Source organism: Carcharodon carcharias, chromosome 6 (assembly GCF_017639515.1).
Source record: "Carcharodon carcharias isolate sCarCar2 chromosome 6, sCarCar2.pri, whole genome shotgun sequence".
In the NCBI taxonomy this organism is placed as follows: domain Eukaryota; kingdom Metazoa; phylum Chordata; class Chondrichthyes; order Lamniformes; family Lamnidae; genus Carcharodon; species Carcharodon carcharias.
Window position 1 is genome coordinate 85,073,540 of NC_054472.1, and position 18,583 is coordinate 85,092,122.

An 18,583-nucleotide genomic window follows, 5' to 3' on the forward strand; every position below is an offset into this window, starting at 1 on the left:
TTCTCCCTATCTACTCTGTCCAGATTCCACATTATTTTGAATAATTCTATCAAATCTCCTCTTAGCCTTCTTTTCTCCAATTGTTGGGCCCCCCGCGTTTGGCCAGCTTAGGTGGGGGTGGGGTGGTTTTGGAGAGCAGGTGGGTAGGAAGGAAGAAAGGGTACTTCTCCAATCTATCCTCATAACTCTCCTCAACCTTGGAATCATTCTCGTGAATCTTTTCTGCACTCTCTCCAATGCCTTCCCATCCTTCCTAAAGTATGGCAACGAAAACTGGACGCAATACTCCAACTGAAGCCAAACTTATACAAGTTCAATATAACCTCCTTGCTCTTGTACTCTAAGCCCCCATTAATAAAGCCTAGGATACTGTATGCTTTATTAACTGCTCTCTCAACCTGTCACTGCTATCTTCAATGACTTGTGCAATGCAAACATATGCCCAGGTCCCTCTACTCCTGCACTGTCTTTGAAGTTGTACCCTTTATTTTATATTGTCTTTCCATGTTATTCCTACCAAAATGAAACAGTTCACATTTCTCTGCATTGAACTTCATTTGCAACCTTTCCACCAACTTGTTATGTCCTTTTGAAGTTCACAATGCTTCCAAGTTTTGTATCATCCACAAATTTTGAAATTGTGCCCTATACACCAAGGTCTAGGTCATTAATGTATATCAGGAAAAGCAAGGGTCCCAAAACTTACCCCTGGGGAACTCCACTACAAACCTTTGGGCAAAATCATCCCAGATTTGCACTAAGTGTGGTAGTGGGCAGATAAAATAACATTCTACCCGCTGGCCACGCTGGTGGGATTTCACAACACATTATCCCAAACACGCTGCATTACTGGGAAACACGACATTTCAATGCCGAGCAGGCTCTCATTCACCTGCCACGCCATCACTTCGCTGCTTCATCAAGCCAGACGCCATATTTAAAGACCAGCAGCGTGCACACATCTTAGTGCTTCCAGCCCACAACTACTGCCGGAAGATGTCCACGAAAGTCAAAAAGACTGCAGCCACCAGGTTTAGTGATGAGTCACTGGAAGGCCTTTTGGACATTGCAGCAGCCCGCTGCGATGTTCTCTACACCAGCTCTGGCTGCAGGATGGGCAGCAGCATGACCAACCAGGCTTGGGAGGCAGTGGCAGAGGTGCTCAGTGCCAATGCTGCACAGAAGAGGTTGGCCATCCAGTGCAGATAGAGGATGAATGATCTAATCCGTGCAGCCAGGGTAAAGAAACTATCTCATCACTCTAAGCTCACACACACAAGCCCATCACACATTCACTGGCATCTCACGCACTGCTAGCTCAAGGGGCATCACCACCCATTCTCACACACATATCCTCACATCTCCATCTGGCCTCATCTCCTCTGGAGGCTGTCTCCTCAGCCCTCACTATCTTGAGGCCACTTGAACAGATCAACGTGTGCCCCACACACACCCCGGGATATCCTCTTTCGGCAGTACAGCCCTCGTCCTGCAGCCACTTCCCTTGCCTGAGGCCACTTCTTCCCCTTCACCAAGCAAACCCTAGCCCTGCAGCCATTGAAAAGCCACCCACATATGGTTGATCTGGCAGGTAGAGATCTGCCCCTAAAAGTGATGTGGCGCTGTCTGTGAAACCTGGCACTGATGACTGCGAATGCTGACCGATGAAAGGTAGGCAAACAAACCTTGAAGTCCCAAGTGAAGTGCAGCCGACAGTATGTCGCTTATGTGCTGCTGTGAAATACGTTGGCGTGTTTTCGCACCAATGTGGGCGGACGATCCAGCGGGGGGGACGATTCCGGCAGGCAGGCCTAATAATGATATGCTGAGGTATTACAATGAGGTTCCCAACGTCCGGTGGCAGAGAACGCAAACTGCCATTGAAATGGCAGGTGAAGCGGACAATCATGAACTGGTTTCATGCTGTTGTGAAACTGATTGCGCCATATTGTCTGCTCCCACCACCGATCATGCCTCGTGCCGGCAGGCCTGGAAAATCCTGGCCTTTCTCCAGCCAACTCTGGCTCCTTTCACTCAGCCAATTTTATATCAATGTTGTTACTGTCCCGTTTATTCCATGAGCTATAACTTTGCTCACATGTGTGGCATTGTATCAAATACCCTTTGGAAGCCCATGTATACCACATCAACAGTATTGCCCTCATCAACCCTCTCTGTTACCCCTTCAAAAAATTTTAGCAAGTTAGTTAAACACGATTTTCCCGTAACAAATCTGTGCTGGTTTTCCTTAATTAACCCGCATTTGTCCTTGTGAATATTAATTTTGCTCCAAATTATTGTTTCTAGAAAATTCCCCACCACTGAAGTTAAACTGACTGAGTCGAAGGATGACTGAAAAATTATTGCCAGCGCCTCCACAATGTCCACTGTCACTTCCCTCTGTATCCTTGGATGCATCTCAACAATCCTGGTGCCTTATCAACTTAATGGACAGGCAGTCTATCTAATACCTCCCTCCAATTGTAAACCCTTCTAGTGTCTGAATTACTTCCTCTTTCACCATAGCCTGGGTAGCATCTCCTTCCTTGGTAAAGGCAGATGCATAGTATTAATTTAATACCTCAGCTATGCCCACTGCCTTCATGAGTAAATTCCCTTATTATCCCTAATTGGCCTACTCCTTTAACCACTCTTTTACTATTCATATGGCAATAGAAGACTTTGGGATTTCCTTTTATGTTCGCTGCCAGTCTCTTTTCATACTCTCTCTTTGTTTCCCTTATTTGATTTTTCACCTCCCCTCTGAACCTTCTCTTTTCAGCCTGGTTCTCAATTGTATTTTCTACCTGACATCTGTCATAAGCACTCTTTCTCTTCTTTATCTTAATTTCTATCCTTGTTGTCACCCATGTAGCTCTGGATTTGTTTTCCCTACCTTTCCCTTTCGAGGGAACATACCTTGACTATGCCTGAACTATTTCTTCTTTGAAGGCAGCTGTCATTTTTCTTGCTAACCTATGACTCCAATTTATTTGGCTCAGGTCTGTTCTTACCCCATTGAAGTTGGCTTTCCCCCAGTAAGTTATTCTTACTTTGGACTGTTCTTTGTCCTTTTCCATAGCTAGCTTAAACCTACAATAGTCCCTTAAATTTTTTCGAATGACACTTGATCCACTTGGCTCACCCCATTCCCAAGAACTAGGAACCAGATCTAGGAACATTGTTTTGTGTAGCCAATAGGCCAGTGGTGAAGGATCACATTTGCAAGGAAATTACAGAGAGGTGTAAGTGGTTATAATGGGGTCTTTAATTTTCGAATATAGACTGGGATAGTAGTAGTGTAAAGGGAAGAGGGTGCAAGAGTTCCTAGAGTGTGTTCAGGGAAATTTTCTACAGCAGTATGTTTCCAGTCCAATGAGAAAGGAGGCATTGCTAAACCCGGTTCTTGGGAATGAGGTGGGCCATCAAGTCTCAGTAGGAAAACATTTAGGGTAAGTGATTATTGTACCATAAGGTTTAGGGTGGCTTTGGAAAAGAATAAGGAACAATCAAAAGTAAGAATAATTAACTGGGGAAAGCCAACTTCAATGGGGTAAGGGCAGATCTGACTCAGAATAATTGTAATCAAAGGTTGGCAGGAAAAACCATAACTGAACAATGGGCTGCCTTTAGAGAAGACGTGGTTCAGTCACAGTCAAGATATATTCCCACGAAGGGGAAAGGTAGGGCAAACAAATCTAGAACTTCCTAGATAATAAAAGAAATAGAGATTAAGATGAAAAAGAAGTTTGATTATGGAAGATGTCAGCCGAATAATGCAATCAAAAACCAGGCTGAATACAGAAGGTTCAGAGGGATTTGAAAAACCAAGTAAGAGAAGCAAAGAAAGAGCATGAAAAGAGACTGGCAGCTAACATAAAAGGGAATCCAAAGGTCTTCTATAGGCATATAAGAAGTAATAGGGTGGTAAAAAGGAGTGAGGCCGATTAGGGAGCAAAAAAGAGGATTTACACATGGAGGCAGGGGCATAGTTGGGGCATTAAATGAATACTCTGTATCTGTCTTTACTAAGGAAGAAGATACTGTACAGGGCATGGTGAAAGAGAAGGTAGTTCAGACACTTAAATGGTTGAAAATTGATAAGGAGTTATTGAATATGCTGTCCTTACTTCAAGTTGATAAAGTACTAGGACCAGATGAGATGCATCCAAAGATATTGAGGGAAGTGAGACCGGAAATTGCAGAGGCATTGGCCATAATTTTCCAGTCTTCCTTAGACTCAAGGGTTGTGCCAGAAGACTCGAGATTTGCAAATGTTACACCCTTATTCAAAGAAGGGTGTAAATATAAGCTTAACAGCTACAGGCCAGCCCCAGTCTATTTAACCTTGGTGGGTGGGGAAGATTCTAAAATCAATAATTCGGGACAAAATTAATAGTCACATGGAAAAGCTAGCATGGATTTTTTAAGGGCAAATCCTGTGTAACTAACTTGATTGAGTTCTTTGAAGAGATAACAGAGGGGGTTGATGAGGGCAATGCTGTTGATATGGTGTTCGTGGGATTCCAAAAGACTTTTGATTTAGTGTCACACAACAGACCTGTGAGCAAAGTTATAGCTCATGGAATAAAAGGGACAATAACAACATTGACACAAAATTGAGTGACATAAAACAGAGAGTAGTGGCTAATGGGTGCTTTTCAGACTGGAGAAAGGTTCGGAGTGGAGTTCCCCAGGGGTCAGTGTTAGGACACATGCTCTTCCTGATATATATAAATGACCTAGATCTTGGGATACAGGTTGCAATTTCAAAATTTGTGGATGATAACAAACTCAGAAGTATTATGAACTGTGATGAGAATAGTGTAGAACTTCAGAAGGACATAGACAAGTTGGTGGGAAAGGCGGACAAATGACAAATTAAATTTAATGGAAAGAAGCGTGACATGATTCATTTCGTGAGAAAGAACGTGGAGTGACAATATAAAATAAAGGGTACAATTCTGAAGCAGTGCAGGAGCAAAGGGACTTTGGTGTATAGGTGCCTAAATCATTGAAGTGACAAGACAGGCTAAGAGCACGGTTAGTAAAGCATACAGTATCCCTGGCTTTATTAAGAGGGGAATAGAGTACAAGATCAAGGAAGTTATATTAAACTTGTATAAAACACTGAGTTGGCCTCAGATGGTGTATTACATCCAGTTCTGGGCTCTGTATATTAAGAAGGATGTGAAGGCATTAGAGAAAGTGCAGAAAAGATTCATGAGAATTATTCTAGGAATAAGGAACTTGAGTTGCATAAATAGATTGGAGAAATTGGGACTGTTTTTTGGAGAAGCGAAGCTTGAGCGGCAATTTGATGGAGGTATTCAAAATCATGAGGGATCTGGATGGAGGAGATAGGATAGTTACAATGTGATCACATCAAGGTGCCAGAGCCATTTGCTAAAATAAGGACATAGCTAGTGTCCCCAAATAACTGAGAATTCTTTGAGAACTATTTTGTGAGTGATGACATGATTTTCACATTGACAGTCGCATTTTGAAAATAGAGTTGATGTAAAAGGCTAGTTGTATTTTAATGCCAAGTTGTATTTAATATAGGATTTAACTCAGTGTTGCAGAGTTTCTAGAAATGTACCAAAAATAGTGCCATTGGATCCAATCAAGTAATGCTAACAATAAGTGTACAATTCATTACACTCGGAACAAGGTTTAACAATGTCGAGGGAGAATATGGTACTGTGGTTCACACCAGAGTAATAATAAACATAGTGGGATTAATTCTGACTTTGTGTAATAGTTTATAACATGTGATGCTGAATTAGCAGCTCATTTTACTTCAATGGATATAAACATTGGGGAGAGATAAAACCAGTTGCCAAGACGTTATTGCCCGTTTTATACTATCACACAAAGTCAAAATTACCTGTGTTGTAGGAATGGACATATCAGAGGAGGAAGTTGAGCAAAAGACAATGGCCATCAAAAGGTAAAAAGAACATAAATCTGCCTTTAGGCCCAGGAACTTCAAATCAGTCACCAGAAAGCAGTGATTTAAGAGAAGCAGAGTTTTAGAGACTGTTGTAACCAATAATATTCTGGAAATACTCAGGAGGTCTGGCAGCAACTGTTAATGGGCAGGAATTTTCTGCGGACTTTGGGACCCTGATGGTGGGACCAAACAAGGGTACTGAGACTACACTTGCAGGGAACTGGACGGGGGGGGGGGGTGCTATTTTCCTGGAGGCAGCCTCCTAAATGACCTCTGCTCTTGCTATCCAATTAAGGACAACAGGGTCCCGAAGCTGCCAGCTCTCAAGTCTGAACAGTCCTACTGGGAGAAGTAGGTGCTGCTGAGGAAGCAAATTTCACCTCCAGCTCAAATTTCACCTCCTCTGAGTCCATCCCTTGTTTTTATGCTTGTGCCATTCCCATCTCTTTTTGCCTTGCACCATCCTCCCCACCAGCCAATCACAGACTTTTAGTTCTTTCCTCCTCTCATTCTCTCTCATGTTCCTGGCATTTTACTTGTTTAAAGTTGTTCATCTCCAATCCCTATCTTCCAGTTCTGATAAAAGGTTACTGACATGAAATATTAACCTTGCTTCTCTCTCCATGAATGCTACCTGATTGGCTGAGTATTTTCAGCACTTTGTTTCATTTCAGATTTCCAGCATCCACAGTAATTTGCTTTAACTTCATAAATCGTTGGCACTAAGAAATACAATCCAACGATCTATTTCTCTGCTGAATCAGTAATCAGTTCATTTATTTGAATCAGATCTGAGCATATTGCGCTGGGTGCTAGCCTATCAGTAACATACGAGGGTAATTGTCATTTTGGGTGCACACAGAAAACTGGCATTGGGGGTCTGCCATCCCTTAAACACCCTGCCCGATTTATACGATTGAGGTGCATAAAGTGTGGCTGATCTGCAATTGCTGGCTTTCCACTTGCACCCAAACCTAACAAGTGCTTTATTACTGGCTTTTGCATCAGGAGGTAGATTAGGGTAGATTTTCAACTTCACAGCAGCAGTAACATTGACATTGCAGATCAGCCGGCCATCGATTTTGATTTACATTTGAAAGATTCTGGGTTTTTCAATATTGGCCCACAATACCAGTTTTTAAGGAAAGCTGAAATAGTGCACTGGACACCCTAGGTTACCTGCTAAAAACCCAGAATTTGATTAAATTGTTAAACTTGACTGAAATTAGATGGCATGCTGGGAAGCTTGACCAAGCTCAAAAGGTATCATGGATATTATCACTGCTTCAGACTGTTTAAGGTTAACTACTGTGTTCAAGAGGTAAACCGTACTTAGAGGGAGATGAGGACAAGGTTAGAAATAAGGCAAACCATAACCAGAATAGCTGGAAAAGATAAAGTGTGTGTGTGTGTGTGTGTGTGTGTGTGTCGGGGGGGGGCGGGGGTGTGGGGGGACATCAGCAAGTTGTTTTGCTGCATCAAAAAGAGACATAAAAACAGCCATTTTATTGTGATTGTCAGGAGTCAGAACAAGGAGCAGTTCAAAGAATTCAACCCCTCAGCTCCTGCAAGCTGCTTTAATGCTCATTCTGAGGAGTGAGCTGTACCGCTGGAGGAGCTTGTAAGCATCTTTACCTGTAAAGTTGTTATGTCTTAATGCCAATAAAACAATTATTTAAAGAAATATTTTTGCCTTGATTAATTCTTACTTCTTATGAGTGAGAGTAAAACCCTAAACATTGATTTTAATGGGGATTAAAATTGGGGTGCTTCTATAATGGGCAGTTGACCCACACTGCAATTTTATGCCTGGTGCCAAATTGAAATAGCCTATGATTTCCACGTTACATTTATAAAAAATTTTTATTATTGTTACACATTGCACACAGTGGAAATCTTCCTTCATGTTTTAAACACATAAGGGTTGATTTTGATTGCTTTTACCTGGTATTAGCAGGATAGTAGTAGTTCATAATGGAGTTAGCAGCTTTACTGGCCCATAACACTGGTAATGTGGGCAGCTCTATTTTGAAAGGGGCTTACTGACACATGTCCAAAGTCCCTGCTTGTATCAGACCATTGGCCCATTTTAAGTCTGGGTCCTATGATGCAATTAGGAGAGCAATTGCTATTATAGAATGGAACCGGTCAGAGCCTGCTCCACGCACATTCTTACCAGCTCCACAGACAATGGAACTGGAGAGGCCCACCAAAGGGTAAAGTTATTTTTGCGGCTCCCAGGTGAGGTATTTCCACATAAATAATTTTGACTTCTGCAGCCTTTGGACCCCCAGGCTCCATCATCAAAACCCCACACCCCACTCCCCCGACACCCGACTACAATGGCCTACCTTGCTGGAGGCTGCCTTGGTTTGCTTTTTAGGCCTTAATCTGTTGAGCTGCACTAGGATGTCTGCTTGATGCTCCATAGCTGCCTGGCACAGTCAAGCGACCAGCACCTGCACTCTGCCAATCACCCAAATGAATACATAATCCCTTTGTGTTCTCAGGAAATTTCTTAAAGCCATATTTTATGCTATTTTCAAAATGTCAGATCAATAAAAGATGACACAAAAGTAAACTAAGAAAAATGTGCTACTTAGAGGGAAAAACAGAAATATACTGAATGGCAGTGTGTGAAGTCCTGTTAGGTGAACTGCATGGCCTGTGAGAGTTAGGACAACGGTCAAAGCTGAAAATGAAAAGTGAATCTAAAAAAATCAACAAAGAGCAAGCAGGACAAATGACCATCAGTCTTGGTTTGGACAATCCAGATGGCTGGATAGGTTTCTCCTTGGGAAAATAAGGCAATGAAAGATGACAGCAAGATAAAAGCAAAATACTGCGGATGCTGGAAATCTGGAACAAAAACAAAAATACCTGGAAAAACTCAGCAGGTCTAACAGCATCTGCGGAGAGGGATACAGTTGACAAATGGTTAGAAGTGCAAGGCTAACAGAAAAGCAATACTGCAGCAGCAACTCGATGAACCTACACACTAAAAAAAAGGCTTATTAGTGAAATGGACAATGTAAGATGACAGAAAGTAAAGTAAATCTTTCGTAGGGATGAGCTGTAATTTACTAGCTTGAACTGATTTATTGTCTAGTATTGACACCGTAGAAATATGGAAATGCAGAAAAAACCACTGTGGTTCATCTCGCTGTATGTCTGCTGTCCAACTTCTATTAATGCGGAATCAATATTATCTTTCTATTGGCCACTATCAGGACGAGAACCTAACCTGGAGATATATCTAGTATTATTGGAGAAGTGCAATAGCTGCCTTGAAAGATAAGGATTAGGTTTGTGTCGTTTTATTTACTTTGGCATCTTTTAGTGATCCCCTGCTAAAATAGAGCAAGGGCTGACTGACCCAAAGCACTTTACCGCCAATGTAGCACTTTTGAAACGCATTCACTGTTGTAATATAGGAAACACAGCAGCCAAACTGAGCACAGCAGGCTCTCACAAGCACCAATGAAATAAATGGCCAGATGGGGTTTGAACCCACAGTCTAGTGACTCAAAAGCACAAAGAAACCACTGAACCATAGCTGACAAAGAACCCTTCCTCCAATGGTGGATTTGAGATAAGGGGACACACAGATGAGTGATTAAGAGAGGGGGCGGGGGAAATAGGTGAAAGGGACAGGGCTGTGGTGGGCTTGGGAATGTCTGTTTACAAGTTACAATATTCCAAACAAAGGTATATTTTTAAAACATAAAATTATCCTGTGGGTTACAAGCATCTATATGTTTAAAATTAGTGCCTCTGCTAAAACTAGCATAGAGAGTAACTGTAGATAAACATGTTGGGCATTCATATTCTTGTATCCCATGGTGAAATATCAGGGCCTGACTGTTAACTTATTTATATTTTAATTAATAGCATGCAAAGCAATGAACATTAGATGTGAAACTAATATTCATTACAGAAACGAGCAGGAAGTTGGTATTTAATAGGCTGATTGAGAGTTGATGAAATTTTATTTCAGTTGTCAGGTGTTCAATAGCAGTGCAATTTTGTTTCCAAAATATACTCAAGTCACAATGTTTTTTTATTTATTCATGGACAGAAAGACAATTAAGGGCTCAAGGCCCTTGACCCTTCTGCAACACTCTTGCTGTATCTCCAGTGGGAGTGTGGCGGACTGGCTGAAAAAAAGTTTCTCACTCAGATACACCAAGTCATGACCTTGTTCAGGGGCACAGCTTCCAACTGTCCTGCTTAAGGTTGCTAGCACAGAAAAGAACCCGACTGGAGGCAAGAACTCCAGGTCAAGGAAATCACATATATGTGGTCTGGTAGGACCTTGGCAGGATAGTTATGGCCATGAGGGCATTTGTACTTTCTTACTGGAGTGGCGCTGGCAATGCCCACCTCCATCAGACCTACAGGGTGTGCTGCTAATGGCCTGGGTGCCTGCTTGCGATACTTAAATTGGATGAACCTGAAGTGTTAGCAGGGTTGCTGCCAGTTTCACTGGAATTCAAAGGCACCAGTATTTATGTAATCATTTTGCTCTTGTGCAGATTTTTTTTCTTAGCTTTTGGATCTCCGTAGGAGGTTCCATTTCCCTGCTCAAAGATGGCTCTCCCTCAGTTGTTTGTCATTGTTAATTTGTAAATGGGAGCTGAGCATTTTGGAGAATGGCCTTGGATGATGCAGTCATCAGTGCTGCTCTGGGAAAAAGCCTAGTGTCAATTTATTGCTTCACTCTGCCAGTAGATGTGAGCAAGTCTGGGACTGAATAAGCATGTCCATCACTACAACTGTTCCATTTCTTCTCCAGGTAATTACCCTTTGTTCCCCTCTCTCCCCTCCCCCACCAGAAAACAAACCTGACAGCATAAAACACCACAAAGTGTCTTGATAACAGAAAGAGGCAGTCCTGACTACAGGATTTAAAGAAACAGAGAATTTGGCATAAAGCAAGATAAAAAGACGAGACCTTATTTCTCCAAGAATGAAAAAGCTTTTGAAAGAGACAAGACTCGGCAGAACCTTTTTCTCATTGTAACAACAATGTGCACCCGAAAGCACCCTGAAAGCATGCTCATGTGGTGTGCTTTAACAAAGAGGTCATTGTCCATGCAGCGTAATGCCAAAAGTAATCAATTCCTTGCAATCCCAACTGTCAAATTACACCTAGTGTCACTTCTGTGCAAGTGTGCGTTTGCCAATAATACCACAATAACAAATATTTTGCAGCCAATACATTTTCGGAGAAAAGTTAGGATAAAAGAGTTACATCCACAAAAATGAAGAAACAGGGATGCATATGAATTGAAAACTTATAAGTTAAGTTGCTACCACCACCTTAACAGTGATCCCTTCCCTATTTGATGAATGAATACTAATAAATAGCTTTTAGTCACTCACAAGGACTTGAAGCTAGGCCTCCTCAACTTTGGCCACTTTCGATGCTGCTGTAGCCTGGCAACCAGGTAGCAGGAACAAAAAGAGGCAAATATCAATCAGTTAGATTTTAAAAATAAGATTAAATTAGGTACATACATCATTTGCTGAGTCTCTATGTAAATATCCTGATTTATTTTAGATTATTGTCAATAAAAAAACTTTTTATAACGTAATTCTTTACCAGATAGGAGAGGATGATTTCATCAGCTTATAAAATCTTTACTTTTCTCTCGTCATCTATTTGAAAAGTCTTGTATTTAGTGCACTTAATTTCTGTAATGTCATTCTTTGTAAGCAAGAATATGAAAAATCTCCTAGACTTCCAAATTCTTCTCCCACTTTAAGACCTCGCTGCACTACATTCCCTTTTGTTACTAAGAGAACAGATGGACATCCTTTCCCTAGGCCTATACCAATTCCTTTATGACTCTGATTCCCAGAGTTGTTGGAGAATGGCCCTATATGACATGTGCCAATATACCTGTGCTGTCTATGGAGGAGTTTTTAAGTCTCCACTCGGCATTTCCTGAACAGTCCTGTCACCAGGGGAAGCTTATTGCGTGCATTCTACAGATGCAAACCCACATTGAAAAACTTTCACTGGTGAATAGAATTAAGACAAATTAGTAAATTCATATTAAATTTTAGATGGGATCCTTCAAGGTATGAAAGGCAATGTGAAGCTTGACAATTATAAATAGACAAAAGGTTAACAAAATGACTTACAAATGCACTGAACTACAGTCTCTAAAGTTTTCATGGAAGTTGATTAGTTTGATCAAAATTATTGAAACAGCTGACATTAATGAAAGAAAATGCTTTTGAAGCAGAAATACTCCAAATTGCGAACTGAACCATAGGGCACATAAACAAAAATACAGTTAAAACATACTAATTCATCTGGATATTACCATCCTTGGCCCAGAGTGGGAGTCACAAGATTGTGATCTGGTAGAATTTAAAGTCCTATTTAATAGACACAGAGATCATTCTATAGAAGTTATAACTGTAATACAAAGTTATATTTGTAGTTTTTATTAGACGGTTTTAAAAAGTATTAACCATGTCAATAGCATGGTTGTAGAACATCACAAACATATTGGAGTGTCGTTTTCATTTTGGACACAATCGGTAATCTGGGCACAAATTGCACGCAAAATTACATTAGTTTTTCAAAATGAAGTTATGGCTGAAGCTTTTGCTCAAACTCATTTGCATGTTCACATATGTAAAATCTTCCATGAACCAGCACTTTAGAATGTAATGGTATTTTATTTTTCTTGCATTAAAGAAAATCCCTGATGTATTTAAAATTGGTATACTGCTTCAATTTTATTAATACAGCTGAAAATGGGTTAATCTCAAAATATAAGCACTGTCCAGCATGTGTGAGTAACCAGATTTCAAATAACTGAAGACTGTAAAATATCTATACAGACCCATTTACTAATTACATTGATGTACAGCAGTCAGTTTCTTAGTAATTATTTTTATATTTAAAACCTTCAAAAGTACCTGATTTTAAAAGACTCCTCAAAGGCCCGCAAATGGGTCAATCATCGGGAACACAATTATCGCGATTAAATCAATCTGGGGGTGTGATCAGCTTTGTGGGTAGGGGAAGGCATTTTAAACCAGCACAAAAGATTTCAGAACCTCAATTTACGTTGGACTTACACTTGAACTCCTTCAATCTTTTCAGGAGAGTTGCCAATGCAACCTAGCAGAAACTCTACCTCAATGGGTATTCTGTGACCTGAGTAAGTGTGTCAATATACATGTGTATATTTTTTAAGTGCATATGTGTGAGACAGTGATGGGCAGAATGATAGGAATCAATTTATCTTCAGTTCAAAATCATTCTCAGCTTCAAGAAGCAGTAACTGAACTGTGATCACAACAAAGGTAAATTATTTGGGTTCCAATGGTACCCAGAGAGCAGAGCTGAGTAAAACAGATGATCTGAAATAAGATTTAGCTGTTATTTGTTAAAGGATGAGTTGTCATGCATGAAAGAATGCTGAGTGCAATGCACAAAAAAGAAAAAAAAATCAAAAGCTTCAATGGGCCAGCTCATGCAATTGGTTGGAAAGAAAGTTGTTTAAGAGAATAAAAAGTATGGATACCTGTGCTGATCAAAGCTTCCTCCATCTTTATTTCCTGATTAGGAAAATACAAGAGTAATTTTTGTTAATGTTTTTAGAATGGTAAATTATTCACAATGTATCTGTCCATGCATTACCTGAAGAAAAATGTAATATGGTTAAAATAGACAGAAAAAGTAACCTTTCTCACAAGAATTAATCAATATAACATGGCTGTGAAACCTAGAATAGAGAATAAACAGCAGTCCTGTATCATAGTAAACTAGTTTAAAATAGGAAGGTAAGCTTCTATAGACACTTTATTAGGCAGTAGAAACGTATAAAAAGCAACAAGGTTAGATTTTGACTTTGTGTGAAAGCGTAAAATGGATGATGGTGAATCATGAGCCTTTTTAACATCTCCATCGCTTTTTATTTCCTTTGACTTCAACAGAAATAAACATTGGGGGAGATGTGAAATAGGCTGATGATTTGCTATTGCCTATTTTACACTTCTGCCTAAAGTCAAACTTATCCCTTATGACACTGACATTTGAGCTTATATTCATTATTAGCTTCTGGACAAGCTTAACGTTAACAGCATTACAAACAGTAACTGTTCATAATATTACACTAACTTTATATTTCACTGTTGTCACTATCTTAGAATTCTGTAATTACATGTCAACTGAATTTTTGTTGCATGGCTCTGTGAAAGTATCATTTTTGTTCTCAATTTTCAGAAGGGAAATATCCTCACCTAAACTACAGGCAGAGTAATTAACCTACACTAAATTCATTACTACATGCTGCTACATGTGTTTAATGCTATTGTATATATCTCAAAAGAAATGTAGTTTTACCAAGTCAACCTTCTTCATTTAAATGTATTTTCTCTGTTCTGTCTAACTATGTACAAATTACAATCAGGAAAACAGGTATAGGAAAAAAATCAGTTCAAGTTGGGTGTGCAGCCTATATTTGGACTAAGGACAAATATTTTTCTTGAGAGAATAATTCAAGTTTTGGGGAGAGTAGAGCCTATTTGTGGGAATGCTTTACAATATGAATACCAAAATATTAAATTTAGGTAATCACTTTGGCAATATTGCACTTCCAAAAACCTCCAAAATTGACTTATCACAAATCTGATACAAAGTCAGTAATCTGTGTCCAGATAGGTTGGAAAAGGTGAGTTTGTTTGAATGCAGGGCTGGTGATGAGTGCACTCGTTAGGCAGACCTTCTGGATGAAATACATTGATGTGTCAAAGATGTGGTCATGTCAATCTTTGGTTGGCTGAAAAACTCTTCAAAATCAGTTTTAAAACAATATAAAACAATATTTTAGAACTTGCTGCCCCTCCAAAATGGACAGTGGAACCACAAAAAGAAATATAAGGTTTAAAATTAGGGAGGACGTAATTGTGTTAGAAATAAGTAAAATTAAATTGAAAACGATAAAAATATGAAACGAGAAAATGGGGAAGAAAGGCTTCAAGAGGCTGAAGAAAAGAGAAACAGGAACGGAATGGAAAATTTAAAAATTTAGACCTTTTACTAAAATTGCATTTTATATTTTAAATTTTGTAGTTTAGGGTTAATATTAGAGTTGAAGCTATTCTAGACATGTGAGTAACTTTATTGTAGAAATCCAATAATATAATTAAATAATGTTTACACTTATTTAGCACCTTTCACATCAAAACTTATCAAATCAATTTACATAATGAGTTACTTTTTTCCTGAAGTGCAGGGATTGTTGTCATGTCAACAAACTATCGCAGTCATTCTGTGCTAGAAATAATTCATCAGCAGCCGTTAGATTAAATAATGAGGAATTTGGGCAAGCACCATTAGAATTTTTTAAAATTCTTTTACGGGGTGTGGGTGTTGCTGGCTGGGCCAGCATTTATTGCCCATCCCTAATTGCCCTTGAGAAGGTGGTAACGAGCTGCCAGCGGTTCAAGAATGCAGTGATGCCCACATCCCATAAATGAATTTAAAAAAAATTCTCTTATGGCAATGCACCCTGCCCGCTGCTCACCAAGTATCTTCCAACCCAACAACATCACCCGTTTCTTCCTGGATCTTCCGATTCTGGCTGAAGCAGAAATGGGAACCACAGGCACTCCAGGGTAGGTCCAATGAATGCAGGAGAATTGAGGAGATGACATGCCCTCTTTTTACAACAGTAGCTGCCGTGTTTAGGTAAGTGTTTAAAGATCTCAAGTCTTTTAATGAATGAGTGTGATTGAGTGAATGGGTGAGTGGGTGAATGAATGAATTGGTTTGTGGGAGAGATGGGTAAGGGTGAGGTGGGTGTGGTGAACAGATGGTTTGAGGGGTATTTGAGTGGATGTGAGATAGTCAGGTGGGGGTGTGGCTGGACCTGGACGGGAAGGTATTCGGGTGGTAGTTGGGTCTGATTGGGGGGGTAGTCGGGTGGTTGTGGAGGTTGTCAGATCTGGTCTGGGGCAGTAGTCACGTATGGGGCAGATAGTTGGGTCTGGTTGGTGGGAACTCGGGTGGTCGGGGAGGTAGTCTGGTCTGGTCGAGGGAGGTAGTCAGATGAGGGGGGCAGTTGGGTATGGTGGGAACGTATTTGGCTGATCTAGGAGGTAATTCAGTGATCGAGGGGGTTGTTAGGTCTGGTCGGGGGATGTACTTGGGTGTTCAAGGGGTAGTCGGGTCTGGTTGAGGATAGGTGTAGTCAAGTGCTGGGGGTGGGGAGGAGAGTAGTTGGGTCTGGTTGGGGGGTAATCAGGTGGTTGGGGGATAGTCGGGTGATTGGGAGTATAGTCAGGTGGGGGTTTAGTCAGGTCTGGTTGGGGGTGGGTATTCGGGTGGTTGAGGGGGAAATAAGGTTGGGGTAGTCAGGCGGTTGAGGGGATAGTTGGGTTGTCGAGGGGGTAGTCAGGAGGTCAGGGGGAAGTCAGGTGGTCAGGATGCCAGTTGGGTGGTCAGGGAGGTAGTCAGGTTGTTGGGGGATAGTCGAGTAGTCAGGGGTTAGTCAAGTGGTCAGTGGGATAGTCGGATGGTCGGGGGGTAGTCTGGTGGTTGGGGGTAGTCTAGTGATTGGGGGGGCAGTTGGGTTTGGTCGAGAGGGTTGTTGGATGGTCTGGTGGGGGGCTGATTGGGGTGGTCGGGTGTGTCACTTAGTTGAGTTACACCCCTGTTAGACCAGGTTTTAAACTGTCTAACATTTCCTTGGCCCAAGGCTCTGCCCTGAGCTCAGGGTTGGAGACATTTGAGGAGGGTCCCAGGCAGCAGGAAATCAGCCCATCGGAAGTTTAAACTTTCTGGGCAATTTTCATGTATGTACAGCATCAGGACTTCCGCAGGATCATGATATGCATCTCTCAATGTATCTGACACTCCGGAGATCAGAAGATTTGGGCCAATACCTTCTTTGAATGCAATGACTTCTGAATACTAATGGTCACCTTGTCCACCAGGACAGCGAGTGGAATCTCAGTTTAACACCTCGTGTAAAGGCTGACATTTCCAAAAATGCTGCATTCTCTCAATATTGTGATGGAGACCTATCTTAGATTATATGCTCAAATCTCTGGAGCTGGGACTCAAACCCTCAACCATGTAACCTGAGCAAGAATGTTGTCAAGCTGACAAAAACTTAGCCCTTGAAATTGCACTGTACAATATTAATGTGCAAACGGACCTCTTCAGGCTGTTATTTTAACAGTGGCATTGTTCCATTTGAAATATAATACATTCTTCAAAACAGTGATAATCAAAATTAACCCATTCCAAATAAATGGGTTGGTACTTCGTTTAAATAGGAAGCAAAGGAATTTCCTATCAATGCATTAAGTATTGTATGTTAATATCAGTGTACTTTCAAGGTTCTGTCAGTTGTTTCCATGTAATGGTGCATCAGCTGAACTTTATGCAACAGTCTCTGGACTTGCTGGTAGTATAAGGGTTTAAAAATAAAGGCTTTCAGTCAAAAACATGAACATAAAATCAAAATGCATGCTTGTTTTCATTTTTTACTGGAAATCTTAAAAAGGGATATATGGCTCGTGGTTCTCTAGTCATTAATTCTCCATAATTTTACTAGTTCAGCTTTTGATAATGATCAGCGTTACAAAACAGAGGTATTAGTCATCAATTTAATTGCTTTTTAAAATGAAAGCAGAAAATGCACATTTTCATGACAGAGGACTTAATGTAGCGAATAAACTTGGTGTTCTTTGCTGAGATCCATATGGCAACATGCTCTACACTGGACTCTCATTACAAGAACTGTTTGGTGAAATTGTAAACTTTATGTTGCTTTTGACTAAAGAATATTGTAGAATTTTTATCCATTATAAATACTTTGAAAATGTGATCTACGTCTGCAATTTTTCATGAAGATTTCATTGAGAAAATGAGGAACAATGGAGACAAATTATGTTTCCTTGATACAAGGAATGCTATTCCTGGAAAACAACACAATCCAAATCCTTTGCTGACAAATGTTGACAACAATAGCAGAAGTTCAATTTTCTTTCACAACTTCTCTATGTCTGGCTCCTGATGAAGAGAGTTCTGGAGAATCAATGTATCCTTTGTCATTTGAAAATCACACAGATTACCTGTTTCCACACCCTTAGTCCGTGGAGTGCACTGCTTGTGTCCTTGGCAACTTCTCAGCTCCATTAACTGTATGTGCAACTGATTAAGAATTTCCCGTTCAACCATGTGTACTGTGTTAGTCAGCTGAAATCACAGAATCAAAACAGTGATCAGCCTTCCCTTTCACTTTACAACAATAATGTGATGTGCACTATGCCAGAACTAAAAACCTAACTTTGGAGTTTAGATAGGAGGATGCTCATTTTATAAAGCCTTTGGTAATAACATTCAGGGTACAAGACTGAGCATAGTCTGCAGCAGCAGGTAAAGGGCACATTGGAATGCTTCAAGAATACCTAGCGTCTGTGAAACTAATTTTATAACCAATCAGAATGATGAAATGTAAGCTTATCATCTCTAACAGCCATAAACATCTTATGTAAAATAGGTTTGGGAAGCTCAATTTTTAAAGGCATCAAAAAAAAACAATGAATAGAGGCTTTTTGAATCAGTAGCTGCTACAAAGTGATGACTTC

General features: G+C 40.4%; 1 protein-coding gene across 3 annotated transcripts in view; it reads right to left on the reverse strand.

Annotated features, from left to right (window-relative positions):
* Positions 1 to 18,583, reverse strand: part of sulf1 (sulfatase 1) — a 421,690-nt gene that overhangs the window by 4,836 nt on the left and 398,271 nt on the right. For 2 of the 3 annotated variants that reach the window (XM_041189449.1, XM_041189448.1), the window contains 3 exons: positions 18,068 to 18,191; positions 13,507 to 13,540; positions 11,342 to 11,395 (listed from right to left, as the gene is read on the reverse strand). In XM_041189449.1, coding sequence (XP_041045383.1) covers positions 11,342 to 11,395; positions 13,507 to 13,540; positions 18,068 to 18,191 — 212 coding nt within the window. The remainder of the gene's footprint in view (positions 1 to 11,341; positions 11,396 to 13,506; positions 13,541 to 18,067; positions 18,192 to 18,583) is intronic. The other variant, XM_041189450.1, reaches the window with a different exon arrangement.